This window comes from Podarcis tiliguerta (genome assembly GCF_965153285.1).
Source record: "Podarcis tiliguerta genome assembly, chromosome: 7".
Lineage (NCBI taxonomy): Eukaryota > Metazoa > Chordata > Lepidosauria > Squamata > Lacertidae > Podarcis > Podarcis tiliguerta.
The window spans coordinates 36,922,352-36,944,597 of NC_139540.1; the positions used below are offsets into that span (position 1 = coordinate 36,922,352).

Below are 22,246 nucleotides of genomic sequence, written 5' to 3' on the forward strand. Positions count from 1 at the left end.
CTTTTATGTAAATTGTTTTATGTTGTCTCTCTGGGTGGTTTTTGGGTGGATTGTGCTCCTGTCTTTTACTGTTCCTTGTTGGTTTCAATCCCTGCGTGTTGTATTTTTAATATTGCTTCCTCTGTAAGCTTCGTTTTGCTTCTAAGCTTAACCCAGGGAATATTTATTCATAGCTATCAATGAGCAGCTGTATAACTAGGATATAACTGATGAACTAATTGATGGGCAGCTACATAACTTTAATGAACATATAAATATGGCTTGGCAAACTGTTGAGCACCAGAGTGACGTTCCCAATGGCATCCCTTCAGCATCTGAGGAACTGATTCACGTCCAACATCCTCCCTCGACGGTGGACGACTCAGGGTTAGAGCCTTCGAAAGCGGGAAGAGATCTATCCTGCCAACATCCACTCCTCACAGCTAGAGGGGGAAAAAATATGACCTCAAGGGTGGAGGTGGCGCGGGAAGGGTGCACCCGTCCCAAGTGGCAGACTGGAAGTACTCGTGTCATGTCCCTTCCCCGCGCCATCCAATTTTACGGGGGGAAAGCTACCTCGGGGTGAAATGGATCCCTGAGTGGGGTGGGGAGATGGGGGGACGGCCGGTGAGTAGTGCATCTGCCCACCCACGCCGGGGAACAAGAGAGTCGTGCGTCGTCTGTTGGCCTCGGGCAGCGTGCGAGAGCCCCCTTCCTCCCCCTCCCCAGAGTGCCAGGAGCTCCTACTGGATGTCGTGGGTGCTGCGTCACATGGAGGCTGGAAGCGATTGGGGAAGGCTCGGCGTTTCTCTTTTTTGACTAATTATAAAGTCGCTCGCTCCACTTCCCCGGGTGCTGACTTTGCTGGAGAGCTCCCGAGCCCACGGAACAGACCAGCCTCGGGAAAGGGAAAGGAGGCAGGCAAGGAGCGGCTCGTCCTCGAAGTTCGCTTCTCCACCATGTAAGATCTGCTGGAGCCGGCCAGCCTCGAGGGAGCTGTACGCAGCGCGGCGTTGAACTCTCGCCCATGCCTTGACTCGCTTGTTTTATTTTCTCTCTTTTTCCCCGCAGCTCCTGCGCTCTTCTTTTAAAAGAAGGAGGAAAAACCACCGAGCGAGTTTCTCTAAACTTCAGCGGAGCAGCTGCTCCCTTCGGAAGAACGGCCAGGAACCCTCGAGGAGAAGAGGTAAGGGGACGGAGGGAGATGGGCGTGGAGGGACGGGAGGGGATTCCTCCTCAGCCTCTTTCCAGCAGCCCAATGTTCACTCTCGTTTCTACTTAGTGCAGAGGTTAGAAGGTATCAGGTTTCCACCCCCGTTGTCTCCAGGCAGGGCTGGAAAGGGCTCCTGCCTGAAATCCTGGCTAGCTTCTGCCAGCCAGGGTGGGCAACACTGAGCTGGATGGAACAGTATGAGGCAGCTTCCTATGTAAATCCATGGGAATGGGTTGCATGCTTTTGCTGGTGCTGCAAGCTTTGCCATGAACGTGGATCAAACTCTGTTCTGTCACCAGTGATGTGCTCCCTTTCCTTATGGGACTAACACCACCGTCTTCTTGCCTTCTCTTGACCTGGTGGCCAAGACCAATGCTAGTCAATATCTGTTCTTCCAAACTCCTAGACAAGGTGTCTCAATTTAGATACCTATTTAATAAACCCACTTTACTTGTGCTCTTGTGATATATCCAACAGTGTGATTAAAGAGTAGCAGAGAGGATCAACATTTCCCCTCCTGCCCAAGGTATGTCAAATGTCATTCTAAACAGCATTAGGAACCATGTATACAGAACCAATGAGTGGTAATTATTCCAGGCTAATTAATTTTTGGAGGAAGGCAGAAACTCATAGTTCTTTTAAATGCTTCTTCATTCATTGATAACTTTCAGGACCCTACATGTTCAAATGAAGCAGCACAATTATAAATCAGGAATGTGGTCTCTGGACTGAGGAATGAGAGATAGGCACTCTAACTTTCTGATGTGCAACATTAACACATTATATTTAAAAGAGCTTGGATAGATTTTAATGCTTCAGTGTTCTTTCTTGGAAGCATCTGCTTGATTATGAGCAAATTTGTTCACATCCATGGTTGTAGAGGGTGTCATTGGTGTATGATGGTTAGTGCTCTTTCACCAAACTTCCTTGTGCATATCAATTTGCAACGCAATGTATGTGCCTTGAACAGGGAAGCAAGTGATTAAGTTCAATTATTATTTTTTCTTTTTGCAGACCATGACATTTCTTCTGAGATGTTATTTCTTGCTCTTCGCTCTTAGCACATGCCTCATCCTTACAGTTCAGGCAGAATGCAGCAAAGACTGTGCATCTTGCACCCACCGATTGGCATATCATGCAGACATCAACCCCCTGGTAAGCAGAATTTAGGCTTGTTTCCGAAGAACCCAATTAATTTATTAGCCATTTAAGAAGCCTATTATTACTCACATTCCATCTCTATCTATCGCAAGGTGGTGTACAATAATGTACAATATATAATAAATAACAACAACTTTAAAATATTTTAAAACAACACAAAAAAACAGAATATGAATTTTGAAAAACCAATATAAAATAGAAATGATGAATTACCATGAAAAGCTCTGCTAGTGCAATCAGATTACAAAACTCAAAATTGTGTGTATCTCTAACACAGATTAGCCACCTCCTAATGCACTTTAGCCATTCTTGAAGGGCTGTTAAATAATATTGCAATGTCATTTTTTACATATGTTTGTGTGTAATGTGTTGCTTCCAATATGTATAAATGAACCTGAGTACAGCTTCAGAGAGAATGAGTTATTCTGGATTAACAATGCACAATACAGGCATGTAATTGTATATGCCCTCAGAGTCATATACCTTTCCTCCAAGGAGCTTAAATATGCGCTTCTTCACCCACTAGCAGAAGATTGCCTGAAACCTGATCTTAGTGTAACTGAAGATCATATGGAATACTTAATATTTAGAGTTAAATTATCTATGCTTCTTTGATAAATTAATAATAAATAATCACAAAACCTGTCATATTGGTTTATGCTACACTTCTGTACTTCACTACCAGCTAGTTCAGCTAGTTCAGCACCTTGGAGATCTCCCTGTTCAAATACTACATCTAGCTTGGTTATGTAATTATGGAACTGATGAGCATAGAAAATGAGGCAGAAGGAATAGGATTATTTTTGCTTACGTAAAGTATGCAAATTGGGCATTTGCATTCCTAAAATTATATATGGAATCTATTGTTTTTAAGACCAGCATGAACACTGAAGACTTCAATTCCATTGTTCATTATTGTCTCCCTGTACAATACTTATCCCAGAGTTATGGTGGTGGCATAATTAATACCATTCTTGGGTTTTGTAGCCTCTTCCTGGAGCGGGTTATTTTGATCTGCTGTAAGTCTTTAGGCACCATCAATGAACTAATTGGCCAAGGTGCATATAAACATGATTCAGGAAAATACAGCAGGCACAGTTCAAAAATGGATGGTTTCCTTTTGGAGCCCATTTCAACTTTGCCTTTGATTTTGCTGGAGAATGTATGCCTTCTCTATCAAATATTGCTTGCCTGAATATCCGAAGGTTTATGTGTTGTCTACTTGAGATCCTCAGTGCTACAGATTGTTTGGTGTAAACAGTCTGCATGGGTTCATGTGAACTCATATTGGCATTTGGCACTTCCAACTCTAATGCTCAGATCCATAATAATGCACAACTAGTTCCATTTGCTCATGAGGCATTTGAACTTCGGTGGCTCAAACTGCAATCCATGCCAAATGGCAAGCCAGTTTTGAAATGTATTATTTAATTAGGTATTAAATGTACACCCCATCTTTTCTCCAAGTAGACTAAGGTGGCATGCATAACTTTTTCATCCCATCTCATTTTTACCCCGCAACAGCCCTAGGGGTTGGGTTGGGTTGGGTTAGGTTAAGATAGGTTAGGAAGTATCTCTAACACATTTAGAGAATTGCATGACTGATTGAGTCATTGAGTGAATTGCATGACTGATTGAAAATTTGAACCTGGTTTCCAAGCCTTGCGACAGCCCAAAATGAGATGAGCTTCAAAGGGAGCTTTTGATGTGGCATGTTTCACAGGTTCTGGTCTTCAAAAGTAATATTTTTAGAAGTCCCATGGGGTGCACAAAAGTCCTTCAACTCCCCTAAGTGAACTCTTGATTTCTAGCCAAATCTGCTAGATGGAAACCTGCGGGAGAGCCACAGAGGGAAACCTGCTTCTGCCTCTGCACTCGGACTTGCTGGCATTTGCAAGCCTGGGGCAAAAGAATAGCAGACATTTGTTCATAATACCCATATTTCACACCTGTCCAAAATTTCCTTCACCATCTTTTTGCTGAGGGTGCTAGAGACAGTGGAGATGCAGAACTGTTTTCGAATGTGGAAATTAGGCATCACCAGGGAACTGACCTTTAACAATCCCATGGGGGAAAAATATGAAGTACCATTTTGCTTCATCTCCATGTACATCAAAGGGAATGGAGGTAGTTTGTCTCTTCAAGGTTCAAGAGGGTTCCTGTAATTTTGTTAGGTTCTTATTGTTGTGCTTTATTATTATTTTCTTCGTAACTGCATATATTGCAGGATCGTAACAAGGATGCAGAAACATAGGAACTTGCAACTAAAAGCGTTATTTAAGTTCAGGACCCTCGTTATTTTGACTATATAAAGTTGAAATCCTGTACCCCTGGGAATAAGTCCCATTGCATACAGTGTGATTTACTTCTGACTTAAGAATATGCATACTAGAACATTAAAGATCCATGTAAAAAAGGTATGGTCACATCAGTTCACTTGTTTTAGTACTCACTGGCAACTCTTAACAATGTTTCAGAGTACATTCTCTATAAACTGGTGGGCTGTACTGCAAATTAAATACGCCATGTTCTAAATTTGTTTCCATTTTAAGCTGTTAACAGATGACATATTTTGACAAAATGTTTGAGCTGGCATTAGATGAAGTACTTTGTACATGAATAGAATTGGTTTTAACATTTCTTTCTGCTATAGTGTTTGATACCATCACCCTTATTATATAATCCACTATAAATCACCTTCATTAAGACTAGACTAAGGAAATAGAAATGTTAATACGGAATGATATATTACTTGTGTTTGATTTTCATGTTGAAATTAATGGGATGTGCTTGAATTTGGGAGGAAGTCAAGTGGCTATTTATTTTAGTTCTTTGTGTATTTGAACCTATGTTGTTTATAACCATTGTATAACTGTTCTGTCTTGCCTGAAAGAAAAAAAAGATGGGGGGGAAACCCAAGGAAGTTAGACAGCATAAGGTAAAAAGGTACCTAGAATTACAACATATAAAGATGTTGTAACTCTTTGAAAAGGAATGGATTTTGAAGTGGCTATATGTTTTCCAGATTGTTCATTTATACATGCAAATGACAGCACTATTGGGAACAATAGTAGATGAAGATCGTGTTGATAATGATTAACATTTGTATACCATCCTTCGTCCGTAGATCTCAAGACAGTTCATCACATAAAAATTCCAGATAAAAAACACAAAATACATAATCAAAACCAAAACAAACCAATAACCTAGCCACCCCATCCTCCCACCCACTGAAAGAGATGTTTACAGTCACTGTTAGGACACCTACTTTATTCCAGATATTCCTATTCAAGCATGAACAGCATCTTTTTTGCAGATGGGGGGTGGGCGGCGGCTTAATATTAACTACCCCTGTATCAGAACTGAGCCACAGGCAGCCCTTACACAGTGCCTGCTATGATTTTTTTGGGAAGGGTGTAAAACCTCAGTCTGGGGTCCTCCTTTCCTCTAGATTCCATTTTCAATCCAACCAACAATTTTAATCAGAACCCTCTGAGATATTCATTACCAGCACAAACTATTCGAATTGTAATACTATATCAACACATTGGATAATTTACACCACAAGCATATATTGACTAACATTTCAAACAACATTTTGCAAACCACTGCTGTCACTTCTCAAGCAATGAGCTAGGTGTTCCAACCGTCATGTTAGATATACTAAATGGGGATTCTGAAATTTGTTATCAGTATTAGACATTTTTGTTGCTGTTTAACTTTAATATGGATGTGCTGACATGATTTTTAAGAAGACTTTTTGGTGCATTGGGCTATTTATATTTGTGCTACAGAGATTTTATTTCTTTCTATGAAGTATCCCTGTTTTAAATTTTGGAAAGCCTTCTGTGAGGAAGTTATACTAAACGGTGCGGTCTACATATGCAAAATAAAACAAAAAATAATCCTTCCTTTGAATGAATAATGTATGGTTCTGTTGAAAAGATGCTTGCTTCCAATACAGTTGTATTAACTGGCTGGTATAGCAACCCTGTGATCCCCATCCTATGTGAGTACACAGCCAGAATTGCCCAGGGAGGGCCATGCATGCTGGCACGATGATGCGTGTATTTACAGCAACTTAAATTTCAGCAAATGAAGTGGTGTAGAGCCACTGTGTGGAAGTGCTGCTTCGAAAGCCAATCCCTTCACATCAGTGCCTTGTGCCAGCCACATGCTCAGCAGCCCCCACCCCCAAGGTCATGGGTTACCTGCTTTGTTGTTGGCAGATGTTAGCTGAGACCCTACCTGCCCATGGACTGTCTTGCCAGAGTGGTGCATGCTCTAGTTATCTCCCGCTTGGACTACTGCAAATCGCTCTATGTGGGGCTACCTTTGAAGGTGACCCGGAAACTGCAATTAATCCAGAATGCGGCGACTAGATTGGTGACTGGGAGCGGCTGCCGGGACCATATAACACCGGTCCTGAGAGATCTGCATTGGCTCCCAGTATGTTTCCGAGCACAATTCAAAGTGTTGATGCTTTAGCCTTAAACAGCCTCAGTCCTGTATACCTGAAGGAGCATCTCCACCCCCATCATTCAGCCCGGACACTGAGATCCAGCGCTGTGGGCCTTCTGGCGGTTCCCTCATTGCAAGAAGTGAGGTTCCAGGGAACCAGACAGAGGGCCTTCTCGGTAGTGGCATCCGCCCTGTGGAACGCCCTCCCATCAGATGTCAAGGAAATAAGCAACTATCCTATTTTTAAAAGACATCTGAAGGCAGCCCTGTTTAGGGAAGTTTTTAATATTGAATGCTGTCTTGTTTTTAATATTTGATTGGGAGCCACCCAGAGTGGCTGGAGAAACTCAGCCAGATGGGCAGGGTATAAATAAATTATTATTATTAATTCTGTTAAATATTTTTTAAAAGATGCTCCTGGTTCTAATGTGACTTCTTAATCTAAAGAAATTGAGAGTTGGCCACACAATAAAAGGCATGCCACCCACCCCACCTCATGCTGCTTTGGTGGACAAATGTTTCACCTCTGCACTGAACATGCAAGTACACATTTGACCCTACATTAAGATGCAGATAACCAGTCTCAGTGTGTACAGCCCACAGACAGCTGTAGTTCCATCAACAAATGTAAGAAAAGGGTTAAGGACTTAGACTGCATGTAGTCCACTCACATTTGCTATCTGCTCTCATTAGGTTTGCCGGGCTTCCCTTCTTGTAACAACATTACATATTGCCATGCAATCTCTGACTCTGTGCCTGTAATACATTTCATCTTTAATAAATAAATGCATTTTGTGGGAAATGTGATGATGCATCTCTTCTTGTCAATGTAAATCCCACCACAATTCCCAAAGCAATGCTAAGCCAACCCAGGTCAATGGTTCCCAGTGAGCTAAGTATTGCAGAGAAAGATAAAAATAGATAGTTGTGACATCCCCCCCCCCCGCCGCCCAATTATATAGAACTTGGTTTTATATTCTAACATATGGATTCCTAGTACTGCTGCTTTTAACAAGGCAAAAAGAGGTCACAAATATGTTCTTACTTTGTAAATCAAACTATTTTTCAGGCATGTACACTAGAATGTGAAGGAAAGTTGCCCTCTGCCAAGGCCTGGGAAACCTGCAAAGACCTTCTGCAACTGAGTAAACTGGATCTTTCCCAGGAAGGCATTGGTGCCCTAGGGGACAACCCAAAAGAACAGGATGAGAGTCATTTGCTAGCCAAAAAATATGGTGGGTTCATGAAAAGATATGGTGGCTTCATGAAGAAAATGGATGAGCTCTATCATATAGAACCAGAGGAGGAACCTAATGGAGGAGAAATCCTTGCTAAAAGGTATGGAGGCTTTATGAAGAAGGATGCTGAAGATGATGCCTTGGCTAATTCTTCTGATCTGCTGAAGGAGCTTCTTGGAACAGGGGAAAATGCTGAAACTGGGCATTATCGGGATCCGAATGATGGTGAAATCATCAAGAGGTATGGTGGCTTCATGAGGAGCATCAAGCGCAGTCCTGAATCGGAAGATGATGCCAAAGAGCTGCAAAAGAGATATGGTGGCTTCATGAGAAGAGTGGGGAGGCCAGAGTGGTGGCTGGACTACCAGAAACGATATGGTGGATTTCTTAAGCGTTTTGCCGATTCTCTCCTTCCTTCAGATGAAGATGGAGAAAGTTATTCCAAAGAGGTTCCAGAGATGGAAAAAAGATATGGTGGATTTATGAGATTTTAATTATCTTCCATTTGTCCTTTTTGTCCCAAATCAAAGACTGCCTCATTGATCATAATTTATTGTCATGTGTTGCTTGTACTGTACAGTTTTTTACTGTCCTAGTTTATAATGCAACCTGCTGTCTGTTATTTCAAGTTCTGTGCTCTTTTAAGTCAACAAATAACTTCTGTAATGACTTCTAATTTGTCTGTTGTACTTTTCATGCTAAATCTATTTTAATTACCACATCCATTTCTTTAAAACAGTGCAATTGCTTAGTTGTATATACAATAAATTGTTCATCCTAACTGCATACTATATCCTGAAGTATTTCTTCCCCAGCAGTCACTATAATTCATTTCTTTCTGCACATGTGAAATTGAATTTATTCTCCTCTTCTCTCTCTTTCATTTAAATTTTTCAAATTTATTTTAGGAAACTTGAAGTGAATAGTCACTACAACTGGCATAGGCAACCTTTGGCCCTCCAGATGTTTTTGGACTACAATTCCCATCATCCCTGACCACTGGTCCTGTTAGCTAGGGATCATGGGAGTTGTAGGCCAAAACATCTGGAGGGCCGAAGGTTGCCTATGCCTGTACTAAAACCATCTATGCCACACATACACATTAAAGCTCTAGAGGATGGTCAGTATATAATAATTTGTACACCTTGTTTGCAAACTGAATTAACAGTATACATCCCCCTTTTAAGAAATAAATTATAGTCTCAGAATTTCTGAGGACTTGCTATTTCTCAAATTTAACAACTTTTAACAGAATTCCAAACCTGTATAAATCAATAGGGTTTAAATTAAGAAAAAGTGACACCAAACTGCATTAGTTTGGGATCTTCCCATATTGTATGTGTACAGAAATGGCTTTGCTGGATCTTGAGCTGAGGTTGCAGCTGATTACTATTACTATTTATTAAATTTGTATACTGCCCTTCATCCATAGATCTCGGGGCAGTTCACAGCATAAAAATACGAGATAAAAACACATAAGAAAAAGAAGACCAAGAACAAAACTAACCAATACCCCCTCTCTCCCACCTGCTCTCACACAAATTTAAAAGGGTATAGGATGCTAATCAGCTCGAGGCCTGGTTAAAGAGGAACATTGTTTCACCTTCTTGGAACTGAATTAGCCTTTTGTCAGAATTATAGGAACTCATAGGAAGTTCAATATCTCTCAAGAACAATCCCAAAATGGATCTGACCTTGTACTGATCTCTACAGTTTGCATTGGCATTTCAAGATTTGCTTTTCTTTGGTTTTCTAACTACTTTCTCCATACATGTTCACCTCATATATGAATATCTGTGAGTCCATTTCACAAGCTTATGTTGCTTCAAACAATGGACTAAATTCCGTAAGGATGAAGGTCAAGCTAACCTGGTTACTCACTAAAGGACTATCATTGTTGCCATCCTAATTTTGTTTCATACACCCGCATGGCAATCAAATAGCAGTAAAACATATTAGAATTTGTTTCGGAAAGTAGTAGTTCAGGGTCTCTGTAGTGCACAGCAAATGGTGTAATTTACACTATGATTCGTTATGAAATTGGCCCAAGCACAAGGATGAATGTTAAATTTTAAGAAGACAAGACTTTGTAGCTACCCCTAATTTTATCCTCACAATGGGTCAGGTAGACTTGACTGAGAGACTGTGATGAGTGGAGAATCACTGGGTGAGCCTCAATGATGAAAGAATTTGAACCTGTGTCTTCCCAGCCTAAGCCCAACACTCAGATCATTCCCCTACATAGGCTCCATTCACTTTCAGCAGGGATGAGGATCCTGTGACCCTGCAGGTGTTGTTGGGCTCCAACTCCCATCAGCCTCAGCTACCATCAGCCAAAAGTCATGGATGATGGGAGTTGCAGCCTAGGGAAATCTGGATTCCTCTTGCCTGCCTTACAGCATCCCAAGCTCACTCTTTTCCTACACAATGAAGACTTCTCTTGCTTAGTTGTTTTCCTCCAGTTTCTTTTCAAGCTTTTCTCCAGCTGCAGGGCATCTGCTGCATAAACTTTTCGTGCATCTCTCTTTTCCCTAACCAGCCCTTTTGAACTGTCAGATCTTATCTCGGTTCCTCAAAGGGCAAAAATCTCAGCTTTTTCCATATGTTTGACAATACGGTTTATAATGTTTTAAGGGGAACATCTTGTAATAGTGGATTACCATGGAATGTGTCAGACAAAAGGAGGCATCTCTGAGTGAATGTGGCAGCAGTTGTGGAAAGGTTGCATGTAGTCTATATTCATTTGAAGACATTAGGGAAAATATTTAAAGTGTATAAATCATAGTTATTTTAGGGAAGCTTTTAATATTTGATGAATTATTGTATTTTAATATTTTGCTGGAAGCCACCCAGAGTGGCTGAGGAAACCCAGCCAGATGGGCATGGTATAAATAAATTATTATTATTATTATTATTATTATTATTATTATTATTATTATTCTTTTATAAGGTTAGAAAACAATCATTTTTTCCTCTCCTCATATTTTTAACTTTTTTAAAAAATGCATATTTGTTTTAGAAGAAAACTCAAGGTAGCTAACATTACAGAATTAAACACATCACAAAAGCATCAGTAGAACAATAATATCCACACTGAAACAGCAATCAATAAAACCTCCACATCTGCTGGAACAAGGTCGCTGATTATGGATGGGTTGCTGATTATCAGAATATAATCAGCAACTCATCACTCAGCGCTTCCTGGAACAACCACATCTTTGCCAAATAGCATACAAATAAGATGATCGTGATCATGATAATAACATTGGCAGTTACGATTCTAATGAAGGGCTAGGGAACTTGTGGCCCTCTGGAATTGTTGGGCTTCAACTATCAACAGCTACAGCCAGCATGGCAAAGGCCAGTGGTGGTGAGAATCATTCCAGTCCAGCAACACCTGGAGGGCTGCATGTTCCCCACCCCCTTTTCTAAACTGAAGATGTCCTTTCTCCCAAAGACCTCTGCTCTCAATCAGAATGCATGGGAGGGAATTATGAGACAACCTTGCTGTGAGTTCTGCAAGACTTGGTCCCGGTTCTGCTCATTTTCACCTGGCCTGAAAGGGAAGGATTCCGACTGCTCCTGCTGCTCACAGTGCCTAGAGATCAATCAGGATGGTGTCTTGTTTAGGGGTTATTCCTGGAAGCAACTTTTAGTTGTGGAGGAAATGTATTGTTTTTGCTCCTACTTGGATTCTCTTCTTGTATTTCTATGGTTAGGCCTCCGTATGAATTACTAGTGAATTGTTTGATTGTAGCGTATATTTGTTAATATGAGATGTGAGTAGCCTTTAAATATTAGTATGAGAATTTCCGTTTTTGCTGTGTCTTGTATTTGTTAGTGAATTATCTGGAAGCGTTGCTATTTAATGTAAACTTTTCTGATATTGTGAGCCGTTTGCAGCATGGCTTATCATGGAAAAACGGCATACGAATAAACAGATGATGATCATTTAATGAGCACTTCCTGTTGTTTCCTCCAAGGATAAAATGAAACCAAAATCACACTTAAATTTAAGCCAGTGCCCAGCATTCCATCCCATGCTAGCAGCACTAAAATGGATTCCTATGTAGTTACCGGGACAGTAGTAAGATATCCACACTCTTGATGGTATTCTCAAATGTTTCCCTTGCAGACAATTGGAGGAACATTCCGTTCCCTGAGCAACTCCCATTGTATAAAGACAGGGCCAGCCTAACCATGAGGCAGACTGAGACAGCCGCCTCAGGGGGTGGAATTCCTGGTTCTAGTGAGATCTCACAAGAGGGAACCTGCAGAACCCCAGTAAGTGAGGCTTTGACAAGGGGGTGGAAACCTTGCACACAGAGCAGCATCTTCCCACTTCACCTCAGAAGGCAAAACAGGATGGGCCATCCTTGTATAAAGGCTTTCTAAGCAAGAAAAAACATATTAGAAAAATGCATAAATGTATGGCAGCTGTGTGCTTTTGGGTTGTGAATTAGGATCACATACCACTGGAAAGTTCTAAATTTCCATTTTTAAAAGGCTGCATACAGATACAACTATAATGGCAAGCAGGCATTGTAGTAACATGTTTCTGGTCACTATAATTATAAAAAGGGAAAGGAAAAAAACTGCTGTGTACCATTCTCGTGTGTTTTCCTATACTCATATGCTCTTGAAAAGACCCCAGCCCATTTTACATTAGACAATTTGCAGTTGCTATGAGGATTTCAAGAAGAGTTTGAAGAGAGTAGTCGTGGAAAATCAGAGCATTCTCTTTAGGAAACTTAGATACAAAAAAAATCTACTTTGTTTGGAACAAATTTTAATATGGTTAGGCTGCAATCCTATGGGAGTAAGCCCAACTGACCCCTATGGGACTTACTTTTGAATAGACATTGTAAGGATTCTACATATGACACTCCAGACTATGTTACTCACCATGACTAGACCAATTGAAATGAATGAACCTAACTTTAATGGGTCTACTCTGAGTAGGACTAGTGCCCAAGTGTGTTGGCAAATATACTAAGCCTTCTTTTTTGTGGTAGGTTTGTGGCTCCATTCCTTCCTGGAGGAGTATGTGATTTTTTCATAAGTCACTCTGAGTTACCTTTTCTTTAAAAACAAACCAACCCACGAATGACTAATGAATTCAATAAATAATGGTAATAAATGAAGGGGATACAATTTGTATGAAACATTAGTTTAGTCTTAATGGATATGTTTATTGAATTCTTTTACCAAACACCAGAAATCATCAGACATGGCCTGTTACTCAGCTCCAGAACAAAGAACAAAACAACTCACCCGAAGAGAGTTTGTGTTGTTGCTCTTCCAATTGAGCAGTTTGATGACTTCTCCATAGATGGGGGAAATTATGTGTATAATAACTAGAAATAAGTAACTTTATAAAAGACATTTTTGTGCTGTGATTTTGGAATACAGCCCCCACAAGGTACACAATGTGAATTCTTCAATCCCCAGAACAAAGAGACATACAGCTCATCAAAAACTCGTGTGTAGGGAGTGCAGAATGGAGCCGAATCGTGTTTCTTTCCCTTTCTCTTTTTAACATTCTTTCTTGCCATCAGAGTGAGGCTCATCAGATCTTCCAGGGATTGGACACAAATAGCATTTTAAGCTCTTGGCACATCCTCAGCATTTTGTCATCCCGCTGAAATCCTGGTGCAGCAAAGTTTACAAAATCTGGGCGAGTTTCTAAACTCATTCAGTGGAAGGTGTTTAAAAGTTTCCTTCAGGCATTCTAAGATCTCAATAGTAGGGTGTGCCTGTGTATTCCTCCTTCATCCCTGTGTATCCTTTAAGCCCCAACGCAGCTGGCATCTAGTCACACAATTAATTTAGCTTCACCTCCAATATTGCATCACCTTCCTTAGAGAATCATGAATTTCCCAAGGCTGCCAGGCAGAAGTCAAACACACGAGCTGCTAAGCCTGCTCATGTATACAGGGCAATCGTGGGCAATCGTGGATTATGCTCAGCCAGGTGCCCTGCTCACCTACTGGATTCACGTCAGATGACTGCTGGCAAAGTACAGTGGGACCCAACGCTAAGATGGACCTGAAAGCCTGAGTCTATTCCAAAATCATGACTTTAGTGAGGCACGAGTAGGGCTTCTCTATAGGAAGTGAAGTCCAGTACACAAGCATCCCCTTGTGAGCCATGGCTGCATGTGTTTCTGTCACCTTGGCCCTATTCACACCTTGCTCACCTGTGAAGCATACCCACACATGCAAGGCAGAGCTTCACTTTTAGGCCCACCCCTGCTCATCTTTTTGCAACAGCAGAGAAATAGTAACAAGGACTGCCTCTTTCCATATGAACCTACCCAGACCTTTAAATCATCTTCTGATGCCCTCATTCATGTGCCCCCTCCTTGAGAGGTTCGGAGGGTGGCAACATGAGAACGGGCCTTCTCTGCAGTGGCTCCCCGTCTGTGGGGAGTTCACCTGGTGCCTTCATTATACACCTTTTTAATGTTCCTTTTTAACCAGGCCTTTGATTGATCCAATTTACATCCTATGCTATTTTAAAATGGGGGGGGGATGTTGGGGGGACTACTGGGTTGTTGTTTTTATTTTTATTAGGTATTTTGTGGTTTTATATCTTGATTTTAGTCTGTGAACCACCCTGAGACCCCTGGGTATAGTGTGGTATAATAATAATAATAATAATAATAATAATAATAATAATAATAATAATCTGCTCACATTTAGAGGCTCTGCACGATCAGAACAGCTGCTCAGCCAAATTCATAAATATATCCTGAAATAGAATCATAGACTCATATTCTCTTTCTCTTATACAAAGAAAAGTTCTACAATTCAATACTTCTGAAATACAAAGTTTGTGCAATTCACCCAACAAAAGCTGAAATGGAATTCTGCCCCCCCCCCCTTTTTCTATTTTTCTTTTCAAATTCGAATGACTTTCCACAGATCATTTCAACAGCTTAGGTTGAAGGTAGTCTATTAAATTTCATTTGTGAAATCCCCCCTTTTCTCAAAGTTGTTCAACCCTATGAGGTAGACTAGACTGAGAGATGCTGACTTGGTTGAGGCCATCCAGTGAGGTCTTTTGACTGCATGGAGGTCTGAATCCTAGTCTCCTAGGTCCTAATCCAGCACTCTGGCCACTGGACCACACTGTAATAAGCCGTACTTGATGAAGCTTAAACAACCACTAAGGCAGTGCCAGTGTGATGGCCTGGGATTCGGGCTCGGACTCGGAACCGGAACCGGAGGAGTCTCGATCCGCACCGGATCCTCTGCCTCAGGCAGCATCTGAACCTAGTCTGGGGCCTGATTCTGAAGAGCCCCAGTCTGCACAGGTTCCCCTGCAACAAAAACCAGCTTAGCCGAGTCAGGGGCCTGAGCCTGACCTGGCTCCAGGTGCGGGGTTTACCTCGTTGCCCTCTGCTGGGCAATCACATGCAGCTGTTGGGTCAGGAGAGGCTGAGGCGGCCTCTGGGTCTAGTAACCCAGCGACATCTCCTGAGCTGCAAAGACTCAGGTCTGAGAGAAAGAGAGACCTGAGTACAGTGGTATCTCGGGTTAGGTACTTAATTCGTTCCAGAGGTCCGTTCTTAACCTGAAACTGTTCTTAACCTGAAGCACTATTTCTGGTTTAGTGGAGTGTGTAATCTGAAGCGTATGTAACTTGAAGCATATGTAACCCGAGGCACCACTGTACTCACAGGAGGAGTGCTCGCCTTCATGCAAAACAGGGAGGTGAGTTACTGGGGTATCAGGACCGCCATTACCCCGTCAGAGATAAAAGGCTGCTGGACCCTGCCCCAGGTTGCTGCTTACTGGAACCTGCCTGTTACCCTGTGCCTGACCTAGCCTGGTTTCCTGCCTTGGCCCTGTTGGACTGACTCCTCGTGGAATCCTTGGATTCGGGACCGGACCGGGACTGCGTTGCTCGGGTTAACCCCTGGGCCCAGCACAGCCAGATACATTTATAGTGTTTTAAGATTATTTATTTATTGCATGTTAACACAATTTACTGTTTCTACCTCTACTTGAGTTAAGCATCTGCTACGCCACACAACTGGCTTCTTGCCATTTTAAGGATCAGTTTAATTTCTGCTGATTATTCTTAACATGTCAGAGCTGGCAACCAAGTAAAGTCGCTTTATCTTATTACACATAACACCAAATTAATATATATAACAGCAAATAATTGCCCACTCATCATAATTCTTAACATGTCAGAGCTGGCAACCAAGTAAATCCACTTTATTAACAGCAAATAATTACACAGTCATAATCCATAGTGTCCCCATATAAACCAGAAAATTCTGGTGACGCCCAGGGGGCGGTAGCTAACGTGGCCACCTGGGGGGGGATTTTCTAATTTATGTCTGGGATTTTTTTCTGTTCCCTTACGGAAGCGGAAGCACTGTGGAGAGGTCGGTTTGTTGTTGCCTCCCAGAAGACCCGCCCGCCACCCTGCCGTCCACTACTGCCGTTGCCCACAAAAAGCTCAACAACTTTGGATCGCTCAACTTTGGAAAGCTCAATAGAGTGGTACCTCAGGTTATTTTTTTCTGCCTGTTGTAGCAGTTGTAATGTGCAATGCAAGATGTTGCGTGATTTTAAACCGCATTTCTTGTGTATTTTACAGTGGTACCTCAGGTTAAGTACTTAATTCGTTCCGGAGGTCCGTTCTTAACCTGAAACTGTTCTTAACCTGAAGCACCACTTTAGCTAATGGGGCCTCCTGCTGCCGCCGCGCCGCCAGAGCCTGATTTCTGTTCTTATCCTGAAGCAAAGTTCTTAACCTGAAGCACTATTTCTGGGTTAGCGGAGTGTGTAACCTGAAGCGTATGTAACCTGAAGCGTATGTAACCCGAGGTACCACTGTAACTTTTTCGATGGTCGCCCCAAGAAAGCTCAGCAACTGTGTCTGGATTTTTACCTCTTGAAATATGGCAACTCTAAGTTAGGGAGATTATGGCGCATGACTCCACTTAAGACTGTCAAATACCTAGAAAAATTGTAATGATCATTCCTGGAAGTGTGGAAAGAGAAGGCCGGGTTGCACGCCTTGCCAAGCCACACCCCCAGGCTACATTCCGAGTCTACATTCCACAATGGCGCTGCCCTGCCCTCTCTTTGTCTGCTGTGCCCTAGCTGGGATGAGTCCTTAATCACTGATCGTGCCTCTTGCTTTCTTAGAACCAGAGAGGGGTGTGTTTGAAAACTTCTTACTCTGACTGTCAAAAGGTAAGTGTCCCACCTTCTGCTCCATCCACTTTTGCTTCTGGGCCTGCCCAGCCCAGACATATGGCTCCCCATTAAGGTTGCCCATGAAGATATGCAACCCTAGAGCTGAAAACTCCTGCTTTAAATCCCAAAAGTTATTTATTAACTTATTTAAAAGAGCTTCTCCAGTTATACTGCCTATCATTTATCTCATAGTAGCAGCTACTTAATTGCTACTTATACACTATATACATCTCAGTAAAACTGATTTCTTTACAAAAAGAATCAAGCCACAGAATTTCTATAGAATCCTTCGGGATTCCTTCAGGTTACCCAGTACCACTTGGCTGACAGTATATAGTCTGCAGCCTTGGGTTAGTCAACCCTTATCCAACCCATGAGAGTGGATAGACAAATCTAGTTTATGTTAATTTCACATTTTCATTTATAAGTCCATTCTGTCCCATTTCTACATCAATTTGCTTTTTTAAAAAAACTGCAAAATTTCATATTGAAATAGGTTTTGTCACAAAAACTTATTTTATCACAATGCATACATGTATTTTTCTTTTTGTGTAGACATTTTTAAAAATACACATTTTAATGCATTTTGGTACCTTTTTATTTAAAAACACACACACACCAAGCACTCTAGGAACACCAGGAAGTGATGTCAAAGTTTCTCTCTTATGTCAGTTTTCTGACATATTAACTGGGCTGAGGATTGAGCTGCCTGGCAGGAAACGGTTGTTGCCTCTTGGCAACAGCAGTATTTGCTTTTAGAAACACAATTCCATCTTTACAAAAGTATTCAGATACTCTTATGAATTATATTTATTTTACTTTCTGTAATTGGAATCATGCTGTTGCTAAACGCTTATTTCTTCAACCTGTCACCTTGGTACGTACACATACTTTCAACCCTTACTGTGTGATGAATTCTCCTTTGGTCTGTAAATTGGTTTAAATTTATGTAAATTATAACTAAGTTGAGGAGAATGGGCATATTGATTATACTATATTGTATTGTCTATACCAGCCTTTCTCAGCCTTGGGTCCCCAGTGGTCAGATGATGGAAGTTGTAGCTCAACAACATCTGGGGAGCCACGGTTAAGAAAGGCTAGGCTATAATGATTGGTAGTGGCTTCTTCAGGGTTTCAGGAAAGTTGGTCTCCAGCCCTACCTAGAGATTCTGGGGATTGAACCTGGGCTCTTCTGCATGAAGGCAGCTGCTCTGCCACTGAGCTACAGCCCATTTGTCGCTATATAGCAGTGAGCACCTTTTTCTATACCATACTTGACAAGGAAGCATAGAAACCTATGACGGATTACTAAATTACAGGTCATTGTTTCTTCTAATCCAGGTGGAGCACATTTACAAAAATGAACATCTTCTTGTTATCTTGTGAGTGTCTGGAGGGGGTTGGAGGATGGATGACGGCTAACAGATTGAGGTTGAATCCTGACAAGACAGAAGTACTGTTTTGGGGGGGCAGGAGGCGGGCAGGTGTGGAGGACTCCCTGGTCCTGAATGGAGTCACTGTGCCCCTGAAGGACCAGGTGTGCAGCCTGGGAGTCATTTTGGACTTGCAGCTGTCCATGGAGGCGCAGGTCAATTCTGTGTCCAGGGCAGGTGTTTACCAGCTCCATCTGGTACGCAGGCTGGGAACCTATCTGCCCATAGACTGTCTTGCCAGAGTGGTGCATGCTCTAGTTATCTCTCACTTGGACTACTGCAATGCGCTCTATGTGGGGCTACCTTTGAAGGTGACCTGGAAACTACAACTAATCCAGAATGTAGCAAATAGACTGGTGACTGGGAGCGGCCATCAAGACCACATAACACTGGTCTTGAAAGACCTACATTGGCTCCCAATATGTTTCCGAGCACAATTCAAATTGTTGGTGCTGACCTTGAAAGCCTAAAATGGCCTCGGTCCAGTATACCTGAAGGATCGTCTCCAGCCCATCATTCTGCCCGGACACTGAGGTCCAGTGCCCAGGGCCTTCTGCCGGTTCCCTCGCTGTGAGAAGCCAAGTTACAGGAAACCAGGCAGAGGGCCTTCTTGGTAGTAGCACCCACCCTGTGGAATGCCCTCCTACCAGATGTCAAAGAGAAAAACAACTACCAGACTTTTAGAAGACCTCTGAAGGCAGCTCTGTTTAGGGAAGCTTTTAATGTTTGACAGACTATTGTATTTTAATATTTTATTGGAAGCTGCCCAGTGTGGCTGGGGAAACCCAGCAACTGAGCATGTTGCCAGGCAACTATGTGTTTATGTGCATATCAGAAAAAAAATTCACCCCATGAACAAGGCTCATATTCTTGTTGGCTATCTGGAACTAATATTTGTAAAACACCTCTGTGGTATGAAGCATATTGGACAGGCTATAATGATACACTTTTAAACAGATTAAGCTTTTTAAACGAGGGCATAGTTGCATGCCTCTTTTTAATACTATACTGTATAATGCTGAAAGCAGTCCAGCTGCAATCTTTGGACTCCTTATGGTGACCTGTTTATTATGCATTTATCCTGTTTAGCTTGCGCAAAGCTTATGCAGAAGTTGGATTAAATCTGGTCTTTATTAGGCTTTGTTTACAGGGCAGTTACACAACAAGCATTCCTCCTGATTTGGTCTACCCATTAATCAACTGATTATCCCACACTTCTCTGTGCATTTCGTCATCACTTTCCTCACCACAAAAGACCTGCCTTACACAATTACTTTACTCCAATTTAATTCCACATATAATTGCAACCTACATTTCCAGCATGCGACTGAATTACACCTGCAAAATACTGGCAGGCCAGAGGTGACTACAATCATGTCTATGTAGAAGTACATTCCCATTGAAATAAATGAAACCTGTCAAGTAATACACTCAGAAACAAGGGGGAAGTGCCACAGAGTTCAAAATGTAGTCGGTTCAAAACTCCAGAGACCCAGAATTTCACAGTGCAGGAACTGTGATAAAAATTGGTTTGGACAAAACTGGCTTTCTGCTTCTGAACGTCCGACATGGCTTCCACTCCACGCCTCGGTTGTCGAACATTTCAGAAGTCAATCGGTCTTCCAGAACAGATTATGTTTGAGAACTGAGGTTTGACTGTAGAGATAGATAGATGAAGATGATAGGTAGATAGATGATAGATAGATGATAGATAGATAGATGATAGATATAGATAGATAGATAGATAGATAGATAGATAGATAGATAGATATAGATAGATAGACACTGTCATGTACTACTAAGGATTAACTTAAATATACCCCAGAACAGCAGCAATTATGTTAAAACTTTAAAAATGGCATGTTACATTGTTCCAACCTATTGAATCCTTAGCCTAAACATTTGAAATGGCTATTCAATTACACTCAGACTTGTAAAATGCTTATATGGTGCTTAGACCAGATAATAGTTTACTTTCTCAGGCAGTAGTTAGATTTTCCTCAACAAATAATCTGAAAAAATCAAGCACTCATTCCTGAATAACCAGCAGAAACAAAAACTGATGTGATAATCAGACAGCAGGGAAATCAAAGTCTTCTGGAAAAGAAAGGCTTTCAAACAATGACAGAACACAAAGGGGACAAGCTGGTTTCCCAAGACAGGGAATTCCATATCTTGTGTGTCACTACCAAATGGCTACTAGCCATGGTGTTTCAACCTCCAGTGTCAAAGGCTGCCTACAAGTTGTTGGTCATCACATGTATGGAGAGTGATGTTGCACTGAGATTCTGCTTAAAGGCTTCTCATGGGTCTCATCTGGTTGGCCATGGTGATAACAGGATGCTCAACTAGATGGGCCTTTGGCCTGATCCAGCAATAACCTAGATTACTTCAAAAGTCAAATTAGAAGAAGGGAGAAAACTTATGACTAACATACCATGTCCTACTAGAAAATTGTTTTAGGTTTACTGCATCAACAGCTTCTTCTTTTTCTTAATTCTTTTGGATCAAGTTTTCTATACCTTTCACTTAATGTAGACACATAATTAGTCATTTAGATATCCCTATTAAAGCAAGCAAATGTTCCTTTGGTCATATTTGTCTTCAGTTGTCCAGAGTGCTTAGCATTATTTTTGTTTGTGTGATTATATAGGGGGGGGTTGTCTGGTACAGGGTTGAAAGTTGTACTATGCCATTTCATAACAACACAATTGTAGGAAACTTTTAAAATTTACATATGTTAGCACCATATGTTAGCAAAATATTCAATATTATTAATTTCACTTTTTTAATCTCCAGATTGTGATCTAATCCCTATCCCCTGGTAAACAGGAAAGCATCACTAAGCTAACAAAGGAAAGGCCTGGAATATCATTCAAATTCAAATCTTGATCTATGAGTTCTGCTGCCCTGTAAGCCACCTTCAAGAACACCGAATCCTTTAAAGGTCAAAGCTCTTCCAAAGACATCTGCAAGAGTTGTCCATCTGGCTGCTTCTTTAGCCCAGCTCTCTTTGTTATACTTGGTTGAATTCTTACCTTTTTAGTAAAAAAAATAACTTTTCTTCTGCCTTGCTTAACATTTCATTTTCCCCTGTCATGTAGATTTTGGCCAATGGCTTTAGCTATCTATTTCTTTTCAATTGGGTTTTGTTTTTTCCAGTGTGGAAGTTGTGGCTTTCTTTTGGTTTTGTTACACACACACACACACACCGAGAGAGAGAGAGAGAGAGAGAGAGAGAGAGAGAGAAATGGGTGGTGCTGTGGCCTAAACCATCAAGCCTCTTGAGTTTGTAATACCAGCAGTTCAAATCCACACAACGAGGTGAGCTCCTGTCACTTTCTCCCAGCTCCTGCCAACCTAGCAGTTCAAAAGCATACCAGCATGAGTAGATAAATAGGTACCACTGTGGTGGGAAGGTAAACAGCGTTTCCATGCGCTCTGACTACCATCACGGTGTTCCGTTGTGCCAGAAGCAGTTTGGTCGTGCTGGCCTCATGACCCAGAAAGCTGTCTGTGGACAAACGTCAGCTCTCTCAG

At 41.6% G+C, this 22,246-nt stretch overlaps 2 protein-coding genes across 2 annotated transcripts in view; both read left to right on the plus strand.

Moving 5' to 3' along the window:
- Positions 1 to 1,041: 1,041 nt before the first annotated feature.
- On the plus strand, positions 1,042 to 12,008 carry PENK (proenkephalin). The gene is made up of 3 exons (XM_083451394.1): positions 1,042 to 1,165; positions 2,207 to 2,347; positions 7,884 to 12,008. Exons 2-3 carry the CDS (start codon positions 2,210 to 2,212, stop codon positions 8,544 to 8,546), a joined length of 801 nt encoding a protein of 266 aa, XP_083307520.1. The 5' UTR covers positions 1,042 to 1,165; positions 2,207 to 2,209; the 3' UTR covers positions 8,547 to 12,008.
- Positions 12,009 to 17,188: 5,180 nt separating this feature from the next.
- SDR16C5 (short chain dehydrogenase/reductase family 16C member 5) overlaps positions 17,189 to 22,246 on the plus strand; it is a 33,205-nt gene continuing 28,147 nt past the window's right edge. The window contains exon 1 of the mRNA XM_083451343.1: positions 17,189 to 17,270. The gene's annotated coding sequence lies outside the window, so the exon portion shown is untranslated. The remainder of the gene's footprint in view (positions 17,271 to 22,246) is intronic.

Coding starts and splice junctions, on each gene's coding strand:
- PENK (XM_083451394.1), top strand. CDS start 2,210: ATGACATTTCTTCTGAGATGTTATTTCTTGCTCTTCGCTCTTAGCACA. Junction 2,348..7,883: donor ATGCAGACATCAACCCCCTG/GTAAGCAGAATT, acceptor ACTATTTTTCAG/GCATGTACACTAGAATGTGA.